The 10,622-nt window shown below is 35.7% G+C and overlaps 1 protein-coding gene, 1 long non-coding RNA gene and 1 other non-coding gene across 3 annotated transcripts; 1 reads left to right on the forward strand and 2 right to left on the reverse strand.

Moving 5' to 3' along the window:
* Positions 1–310: 310 nt before the first annotated feature.
* TRNAY-GUA (transfer RNA tyrosine (anticodon GUA)) lies at positions 311–398 on the forward strand. The gene is given in 2 exon segments: positions 311–347; positions 363–398. It is a non-coding gene; the product is annotated as a tRNA-Tyr (tRNA).
* A 346-nt stretch (positions 399–744) lies between these two features.
* LOC139891068 (uncharacterized) lies at positions 745–4,398 on the reverse strand. Its single transcript, XM_071873994.1, has 3 exons — positions 3,645–4,398; positions 1,099–1,216; positions 745–980 (listed from the first exon to the last, which is right to left on the reverse strand). Exons 1-3 carry the CDS (start codon positions 4,343–4,345, stop codon positions 762–764), a joined length of 1,038 nt encoding a protein of 345 aa, XP_071730095.1. The 5' UTR covers positions 4,346–4,398; the 3' UTR covers positions 745–761.
* Positions 4,399–7,423: 3,025 nt separating this feature from the next.
* LOC139891069 (uncharacterized) lies at positions 7,424–8,246 on the reverse strand. The gene is made up of 3 exons (XR_011773526.1): positions 8,117–8,246; positions 7,817–8,038; positions 7,424–7,634 (listed from the first exon to the last, which is right to left on the reverse strand). It is a non-coding gene; the product is annotated as an uncharacterized lncRNA (long non-coding RNA).
* Between the last annotated feature and the right edge of the window lie 2,376 nt (positions 8,247–10,622).

Genomic DNA, 10,622 nt, shown 5'->3' on the forward strand with positions numbered 1-10,622 from the left:
GGATGTGATTCACACGTGTCAAACGGAGTATACACATGTACGTTCCCACGAGTCAAAAGTTCGGTGCACGTGTAGAACCAAACCCCATTTCAGTATACACTGATCCAACACAGCAAAAGGCGAGTGAGCGAGTGAGTGAGATTTGATAACAAGGCTGGGCGATTTTGGCGTGGGAATGTGGTCCCGGCATTTGATTATGTAGACTCCATCGCCTTTCTCCTTTCACGTGATCCACCCCATTGTTGTGTTCCAGCTGGCAACTTATGATATGTAGATATTAATACCTTAATATCAGTTGTTTAACAACTAACCGACCTTAGCTCAGTTGGTAGAGCGGAGGACTGTAGTCGAATATGATAGTTATCCTTAGGTCGCTGGTTCGAATCCGGCAGGTCGGAATTTTTTTTTTTTTATCTTTATTCACTTTTCAAAGGTAGAATTTTCACTTTTCAAAGGCAAAATTTCTAAGTTGAAGACTGTTGCTATATATGTCTTTTTGTGTTCATTAAGAACCGTATGGTACTACCATACCCGGCAATTGGGTCGGTTCAGGTTTAGTCCGTACTCAAATGGTTTTGAGTCCAAACGGGTTGAACCTAAACGGGTCAGCTTTTCTAACGGGTCCAAACGGGTCAGGTCGGGTTTGGGTAGAGACCCAACTTTACTTGGACAAAAAGATCAACAACATTATTGAAAGAAAATGTAATTGCTAATTAAGTACTACTAAATAAGTAATTGCTCAAGTATCAACAAAAAACATTTCAGGATTCAATTTCACTTAGACGGATGACTTCGTTCAACAATCGGTTAGCTGCATTCTTTACATCATCCGGGACTTGTAATTGATTAGGTACAGAGTCGAGAGCGTACAAAGTTATAACTCTCATTACAACAACCAAGTCGATATTCTTCGCCCCCTTCTTCCATACACTCTGATTCGCAAACTTGCATGCCTCTTTTAGCATGCACTTTTTGCATACCTGAATGTAAATGGAATACAACCAAAATTATTGAAAGGAAATGTAATGTAAGCGCCGCAGCATGTGTGTATAGATACAATTGTATATAAAACAAATTGTACATAAAACAATCACTAACCTTTTCTTCTTGGATCCCAAAACAAAAACGCATCGCCTTGGCTGAAAAAACAGTCTTCCGCCCAAGAGAAGGACATCCAAATTGAGCTATTATATTCAGATCACCTTCGGGCAACCACCTATATCAGCAAAACGTAAGTAATGAGCCAACAAAAGTTATAAGGCGTAACAGATAAAAGAGAAAAATATATTATGGCTCTCACGTAACCTTTCGTGCTCAAATCGACTTAAAGTTTTAGTTCTTTAATCTACAAGAGTCTATTTTTATTTTTTAAGATTCAATATCATTGTTTAATTTCTTCAGCTACGATCTTGGCAGAATAAACTTAAAGCTTAAACTATAGTATTTTTTGGTGGCAACTTAGACTCATGGTTACAAAAGGCGATTGCAGCGGTTAAGGTGACTAGCCAGTCCCGTTTCGCCCAAAAACATCTAATAAGTCTGTCAATGCTAAAAAGTCAGGTCAAAGTCGATCAAAAGTCTACTTTTGTCTAGCCTTGTTCTAGTGTAAACGAAAGCCCATAGCCCATTTAAAAAAATAGTTGAGAAAAATAACTACTTAGAGAGTATCCCTTAAGATAAATTTAAAAAAACACTATAATTATAGAAAACATTAACAAAAACCGATATGTTATTTAGACTAACAACACTTCAACTTATTTGTAAATCATTCATCTTTAAAATATTTATATAATAATCTCTTCTCTTCTCTCTATATATAATAAGAAAGTAGTAATTAGGTCATCATTTTTGATACGATTGAATCTTGACCATTCAAATAGCTCTCATCTACAAATCTCAACCATTGAATTGGTGAAGATGTCATAATTCTCTTTCTCCTCATATCAACCATTAATTTGTTTATTTAGATCTCAACTATTGATCGATTTTGTATAAACTCGATTACTTCTCAACCACCGCTCAACACCACCACCACTCATCACCACCACCCACCACCATTCACCACCACCGTAAACCCTAAACCCTAATCCCCAAACTTTAAACCCTAACCACTAACCCCTAAACCCAAACTTTAACCCCTAACCGCCTCCGGATCACTGGTCCACCTCCGGACTACCGGGCCATCCCCGAGCCACTGCCGGACCACCAGGCCACCCCTGGACCATGCCCGGACCAGCAGGCCACCACAGGACCCCTTGGCCACCGCCAGACCCACATGCCACCACAGGACTACCCGAACCCCCGGGCCACCCCCGAACCAATGAACCACCACCTGACCACCGGACCACCACTGGATATTATTACTTGATATTAGTAATAAATATAATTCAGCTAATTCGCGGGGTATTTCCTAGTATATTTCTATTTAAAAGCCAACTACGTCCATCTCAACCGACTCGACCGTTCAAGCTCCTCACCTACTCGTCTCCTTCTCGCGTCATTTTCAACCTTGCTTAGACTATAGTATTTGTACACATCAAATCAAAACAAAACATATATACATGATAAAACATGTGTTGTGCGTTACTAAACAAAAATAACAGCAGGGACTTGTATGGTTCCTCCAGAAGACCAGAACGACTATGTCAAAATGTTCGGACCTTTTTTTTGGACGACGATTTAGTCATATGTTTCCAGATCATCTGGTCAAGAAGAATATGAATCTTAATACTTTTAGACATAACTAACTTGATACTTTGACATCCTAAATTGAGAGGCCTGCATAGCGGTTTTGCTGTTTAGGAACTATAGTAAGAATCCTATTTATAGTGAGGTAATTCGTAGACCACAAACATGCAGATATGTTGTTATACTGTGTGTAAAAATAAAGTAATTTTCTGGTGCGCGCATTAATTTATTGGTTTATAGATCCGAAAACCAATTAAGTAACAGTTGTCACTCATTAGATGTGGAATCATAAAATAATATTTCGCGAAACCAGTAAATCGAAAAAGAACAGCATACCCTTTTACATTTCAAACTGAAAAAACACCAAAGCTCAGCATGATTCTATTATAACTCTACTGTAACCAAATAAAATTCTTGTTGACTGATATTAAACAAGAAACCTCAGTTGATGCTTAAAGGTCTGAAATGACTCCTTTTAGCATTATGCTAATTGTAAAAAAAAAGGTTATATTTTTTTCGCACATTACGTATCAAATTTTCTGCCCTGATAGAATCTATCTCATTGTCTAAGCTTTCATCAATCGCAACCGGATTAGAATCACAACCAAATTTTACAACTTTAGCTAGATGAAAGTTTATAGTTTCGAGCCTATAATTTCACATAATACTAGTTGTTAACCTTTCCTTGTTACATATAAAGTCTATTGCAACAAAAACCTTTATGACACAATCAGAATTGCAAATATACCATCTTATTATCCTATGTCGGCCGACTTCATACATCATTGTTCACATTACACTCAAGCTAACTATGAGTATCATTGTACCAATTATAAACAATTCTTATCTAAAGTTTACTCATTGCTCAAAGCTTGAAATAAAAAACTACTTCATATCATAATCAATTAATCATAATCATCATAATGATAATAAAATGTTAAAAAGTTTGAACTTACTTGTAGACTTCGCGATGATCCTTCGCAAACTTTTCAGCCGCAAACTTCAAGAAATCGCGCCCATAATTATTAACAAAACAAGACACATCAAACTTATCATTTGAGATAAAATTTGCATCATTCAAGTACCCTTTTGTATGCAAACACTTAGCAAATATGGCCATTTCTGGTGATAATTCTTTAATTTCCATCAATTCCTCTTGTCTCTTAGACTCTCTTTTTAATTTCTTTTTTTCATCATCACTCAAAAACAAATTCGATAACTTTTTTAAACCCTGTTCAGATTCTTCCTTTTCTGATAACCCAACTGCTTCTACAAAAAAAGTTTCCAACTTTTTTGTTTCATTAGTTAAATCTTTTTCAGTTTTTTTGAATTCTACTTCCAAAGTTCTCAAATTTTTCTTGAGATTTTCCTTTTCATTTTCACTATCTTGAAACCCAATTGCTTCTTTGAAAAAGGCTTCCAATGACTTGTTTGACTTGTTTGACTTATCATTTGATTCTTGTGTAGTTAAGTCTTGTTGGAATAAAGATGAAAGTGAGAAGCTTCTGCTAAAAATTGAAATGGGTATCAAAGATTTTGAAAGAATCGAGTGGGTTTCAATAACTGGTTTTGGATTTTGGGAATAATACGGGGAAGGGTGTGTAAGAATAAAAAGTTTGCGAATTTGATACGAATACAAGGTTTTGGGGCGAATCATTTGTGGATTTTTGTTCTCGTGAAGTATTTTCGTTTCAAGGTTTATTGTTAGGGTTTATGTTTCATAGTTTTTTTTTTTTTTTTTTTTTTTTTTTTTTTTTGGAAACAAAAAAACAAGGTAATAAACAAATAAAAATATATGGGAAGAAAGCTACACCTTTTCAATTTTATTTTTTCTTTTCTAAAATAACGAATATATAACACCTGTTTATTCATTAAATGATGAATAAACCAAACAAAGATACAACGAACAATCGGATGTAATCGAAACTAGAAAATGAAAATCTATTCACTATCTATGAATGAACCACACCGCTCAATAGAACAAACATCACAACCGAAAGCAACCAATCTAAATACAATCCAAAAACCAAACTAACCACCCCCAAGAAAGAACTAGACATCACAATTCAAACCCAACAAATTACACTACATTAACAAAGAACATAACATAAAAAAACCATACAGGAAAGGAACTCGGCGATTCGGATCAACACCCTTATTGTGGCCTTTGTTACGATTAACCTAGTTACCCGAGCTATTATCAAACGTAAACGGTAAATCTTTTGAAGATCCGAAGCCATCCAAAATAGCCAACGATGGAGGCAAACCTTTACTCTCGAGCCCGCCAAAATCGGGTCCATTCTTTAGCGCAACAATCACCTCCGTAGCCCCATCATTACGATTTACGAACCGTGATCTCCTCAACCTTCAACTTATTTTTACTTCGAAGAAATTTCATTTTAACATTATTAAATTTGTTTGAAACCAAAGAAGCAAGAGCTACAACCGAAGGAGAACTCGTCTTCGATAGGTCGTCAAAAGGATTCAGGGTGGACACCGAAAAATCACTTCTCCATCAATAACATTACAATCTAAACTACCAAATAAAATCCCACATGAAGCATCACTACACCTTTTCAATTTGAAACAAAAAAAATTAAAGAGAAATAATTAAAATTATTCATTCACTCCCATTTCTTATTTCCTATTAAAACTCAGAAACATAAAATCTTTTTAATTTCTTTCTGCTTTCTTTACTTTCTCTTCAAAATAGAATCATGAAATAGAGCCAACATTTCATGTTTCTTAGACCATTCCTAATGGGGCGTCACTTTTTATAGTCATATGATGTGACAACATATATGGCCAAAACTTACACCAACTGACACTTCTAATGGGGCATCAACTTTGACATATTAGGGAAGTTAGTCACGGAAGTGACTAAAAAAAAGAAAAGGTCAGTTTTTTGTTGACCAATCATATTTTGGTAAATTATTTTATATATTATTAATTTATTTATTTTATCCTCAACTTCCAATCACATTTTATCACACCATCATACTCAATATACGTCTAAGTTCTTAGTGCACTTGTGTTGTTCTTATTATATGGTCGGCTCTGCCGCCTAAGTGATACATGGTCGGTTATACCGCCTAAATGATATATGGTCGACACTGTCGTCTAAGTACTATTGTGCACTAAGAATTCATAAAATTAAAGGCTAATCAACGTCAAAGTGTTGGTGTAGTGAGTCTAGTATAGTCTAGATCCTCTATAGTGGGTGTGTTGGGCTCGTCGAAGCTTCCAACAATTTCATATAATTTTCATCTTAGCACATTTTTCTTCATTGTGGCCGACATTTTTCCCTTGACTCGTTTTGTGACTTTGTCCTATATCTGATTTTCCTTCCTACGTCTTGCCGAAACTCTCTAAAAAGAGTTATTGATATTGAAAAGGTTGATTCAGATGATAATGTTGAGAAGGTTAAAAAATCATGGAATATGTCGGTGCAATGTTCTTGATATACATGTATTTATACTCTTATTATATTATATTTACCACGGCTGTTAGTTAGTTATTAGTTGCAGGACCTGGATTGCAAAACATTTCTTGTAGTAGTGGTGGTTCTGGAATAAAAGAAAGTAGGTAAGTACTTGCTTTGCAATGTTGTTTCTATTTTATGTGTTAAGTTCAAGAGTTCTAGGACTAAAGTGCAAAATGAGGATTATAAGAAAATATATATATGAATATGCATTTATTTGATACAAATAATGATGTATGTATAGCAAACTTCTGTAGATTCAAGTGTGCGTGTTTCCATTGTTTCTGTGAGATTATTGTGTTATTAGTGATAGTTATTGTTTACCGTTTGTAGATCAACTATTGGAAGGAATAGATTAAGTTATGATAATTATTTCTTGCGTGTTTTCATGAACTTCACTACTCTCAACTCGATTCATACCGAGTATTTTTCTGGGTGATCTGAGTAGCTTGCTAATTGGCTCATAATTACAGGTAACTAAGTCTGTGATTACGTTGCACAACTTTGTAATGTATGTGTAGTTGCTAGACATAAATAAATACACAAAAAATGAATAAACATGTACTCGTAATTAGCAACTTATCATTGACATTGAGTAAAACACATAGATCAAACTCTACACTACACCATTATATATATTCTTAACTACCTGACCTTTGAAAAATAAACTTCAAATCTGACCTTAGATATCAAAATTGATGTACATCATTGAGTCGGTCACCATCAAGATCATCAAAATCACTCAACAAATTTGTCAAATTAAAATCTGATCCTAAACAATCTAAATTAGGCAAATCAAAGTCAAAAGCAACATCATCTTCAGAAGGAGATCCTGAATTCTCATCAGAAGAAGATGTCAACATCTCTAAATCAACTGGCTGATCCATTCCAAAACCACCATCAAAGTCCAGCCTCCTTCCTTTAACATGATCCCTAGTTGTGAATTTTTTAGTGTCGGTAGTTGTTTTCGTAGGTGATGAAATGCATTGATTCCTCTCAACTGAATAATAGTAGGACACTTGCTTTGTAGGACTAACTTGAATAGTCTCCGATGTGGCGATGACAGTACGGTTAGTAGAAGTAAAATTTTGAGATGGAGTCTGATGATCAAGTGAATTGCCAGTTGCAGAAGGCGAGGGCGTTTGATAACCAGGATTAAACAGACTTTTGGCCACACTTGAAGAAGATGATCCTAAAACTGGCGTAACTTGTAATGGCGTTTGTTGATTATTTGATGATGTGGTTGGTAGTACTGTAATTGGACTATGGTTAGTAGCAGATGAGTGAGTTGATGGTTGAGAACGAGTTCGCTTTGAAGCTATTGGATTAGCACCAGATGAATTCTTCTTTCTCTTCAAACAAGATTGGCTTCTTGTAATTGGTGTTGTGATTTTGGATGATAAAGACATTGAACAACGGGATGTAGACGTTACAACAGGGGCGTTGTTGTACACCTGAAAATTTTCTGAAACACAAATAAACAACAGTAAGTGTACAATTAATAGACATTCAAACAAACACTTGGGGGGCATTCTATTCAAATTAAGCTAGTACGGAGTATTAACCAAAAAAGTTCACCAACAGAAATAATAAATCTAATAAATAAATGATATAAATGAGTGACAATAAAGAGTATGAACAGGCTACCTGCACCAGCAGCAGCAGTTGGAGGTATAGAATTAAAATTAGAATTATTTGGTTGACTAAGATTGTAAATATTCATCACATCTTGCATTCCTGTTAATAGTTTTTGAACGCGACACTTGTCCTGATCCAAACGGTTTTTTCCTGAGTAACGATAAGTTTCTGCTCCTTCAAACAAATATACTCATCCAACATATCCCCCAAACTCAACAAACTCTTGGGTGCCTGAATGATTTAATTACTATTCATTAATTCATTTCAGTTCGTCTCTAATAAAAAAATAGATAACAAATAAATAAATACCTTGTGAACGGGTAATTTGGAGAGAAGATGGGAAGCTTCGTTACGAAAAGAGGATCGAGTGGTGATGAAGTTATTGTCGGAGAGATATCGATCAACAATGAAAGCCACTTGAATCGCTGTTACCTTTCCTTTTCCATTTTTGGTGCTGTTTTTCTCAGATGATGATGATGATTTTGTTGATTTGGAGGTTTGTTTCTTCCCTCCACCCATCTCTTTCTTTTGTATCCACCAATTTCTAATTTAAAACTTGTATGTATATATGTATAATCTTCATATCTGTATTATATATGTATATGTACTGAAGCAGGGGTATAATAAGGAGAGGGAAAGGGGAGCGGGAGTAATTTAAAAATCTTTATTTTATTTTGGGGGAGGACTAATTTAATTTGGGAGAGGGAACCGTGTTTTAACCCGCTAAAAACTTTTTTTTTGGCTGAGGGTTGTTTTAGGGTCATGCTTATTTTTTTTTAGTTTCAAAGTAAAAAGGGTGTATTTAATTTTATTTAATTTAATTTACTGTAATTGTTATTGTTATTTTCCAATACATTTGGTTATATTGGTTTCATAAAATATTATGGAATAACAAAATGGCATATGCACATCACTTTAGATAAAAATTAGAAAGCAAAAAATGTTTTAGTTATATATTGGAAATCCCTCCAAATTTATCACTTTATCTTTGTAAATCATCCATATTTGAATAATGTAACCACTCAAACTATTGATCAATATACGCCAAATACGCATAAAAAAACTCATTGGGAAATGTACATACACGGATTTTTTAATTGTCGCTATCTCTACTATTTAAGTTTTCTCCAAATATAAAAGCGGTTACATAAGTATGGGCCAATAGCCTAGTGGTGAATGTCTCACTCTCCCTTAGGGGAGTTGAGGGTTCGATTCCCACTAGGTGAGGATTTTCTAAATAATTGGATCAAAAACCATTCTTACCGGGCCCAAATGATCCCTTGATCTCACGCATACGAAGATTGAAACAATGACAATGCAGGTTCGTTTATCGGGCTTGGCATGCTGTGGGGAAATGGGTGATGGTGTTTCGCCAGGCTCCAGTGGGCTACCGGGGACCGCTGGATGGGTTGACAAAGTCAACACAGGGCTAACATGTCCCTGCCGATACACATGTTTTGAAACAATAAAAGCGGTTACATTCTTTTACATTTTTACCATGATTTTTTTAGCCATATTTGTTATGTACGAAACAAAATACAATTTTTTTTTGTGTGGCTAAAATAACGATTACTATTAAAATTGGAATGCCTTCATCAATAAATGAAGGATCCAAAAAACTGATACAACAAACTCGACGACCATTAAGGCTCGAAAAGAGTAAACAATCAAGAACAAACCTAAAACTAGCTAACTCTATCCGAGCTCAAAACTCTAACGGCCATAACATCAACCATTCCAAACAAACCAACACGGTAATACAAACCGATACAACAATACAAGACAAAAATTAATCGCAATAAACCTATAACGCATACAACTAAAAACAAGAAACTAGGAGGCTCCCTTACCATTTCGTTTATCCGGACTTGATGTCATCCCCTCAAGCTTATCAATATGGACGCCTTTGCCACTTCGCGACGGGAATTGATAGGTAATCATGTTCGAAGAGCTACTTTTAATACGAACACCCTCGCATGGTGGAATCTCCCCCCGATCCACCAAATCTTGAAAAAAAACCTTTTTAGTAGCAATTGAGGAACCCGCATTAATAACTTCCACACCAATAGCTTCTAAAGTACTTGCTTTGTTAGCGTCCAAATAAACCGCTTCTTCTTCGTCTTTTAAAGACAACCCATCGCTTGATTTCTTCCCCTTTTGTTTTCTTTTTCTAACTTTCGGTGGCTTGGGATCAACAACTTTCTCAACATTAACCGACTCAACAGCGGATCCAGGGGGTGGACCATTATCTAATGAACTGTTAGAGACTAAAACTTCTACGAATCCATGATCCTCCACCTCATGAACAACTGGTACAGAAACAGGGACAGTCAAAGGAGTATTTAGCTCAGAAACTGTAGCAGAAACAGCGTCCAAACTTGTTGTTTTTTCCAAAACCACAACATTCTCAACACTTCCAACCTGTACCCCGACATCAGTACCTACTTCATCTTCCCCGCCGTTTAAAACATCAACTGCAACTACGCAAGGCGTATTTAACGTCATCGAGTCATTAGACTCAACATAATCGTTAACTAGCAAAGCCTCATTAACGACCTCCATGTGTTGGCCAAAAATTGGATGACCGTAGAAAACAACTCGATTTGAAATAGCCAATAAATCCGATGGAAATTCGTCTAACAAAACGGCATCAAAATCCATAGATGTGCTAAGCTCATTAACCCAAACATTACCAACCGAAAACACCTCATCTTCAAGGTCTACCTCAACCGATTCGTGCACATGTTTAGGATTCTCAGTTTGAATAAACGCGTATAACGACCCAATGTTACCCAACAAGCTAGACGTCTTCGCA

The sequence above is a fragment of the Rutidosis leptorrhynchoides genome, chromosome 2, assembly GCF_046630445.1.
Source record: "Rutidosis leptorrhynchoides isolate AG116_Rl617_1_P2 chromosome 2, CSIRO_AGI_Rlap_v1, whole genome shotgun sequence".
Lineage (NCBI taxonomy): Eukaryota > Viridiplantae > Streptophyta > Magnoliopsida > Asterales > Asteraceae > Rutidosis > Rutidosis leptorrhynchoides.

Bases quoted from the DNA above. Each gene is read 5' to 3' on its own strand.
- LOC139891068 (XM_071873994.1), bottom strand. From the start codon at position 4,345: ATGATTCGCCCCAAAACCTTGTATTCGTATCAAATTCGCAAACTTTTT. The intron at 1,217-3,644 runs GTAAGTTCAAAC...TTGCTGATATAG, and splicing joins GATCATCGCGAAGTCTACAA to GTGGTTGCCCGAAGGTGATC. The intron at 981-1,098 runs GTTAGTGATTGT...ATTTACATTCAG, and splicing joins TTGGGATCCAAGAAGAAAAG to GTATGCAAAAAGTGCATGCT.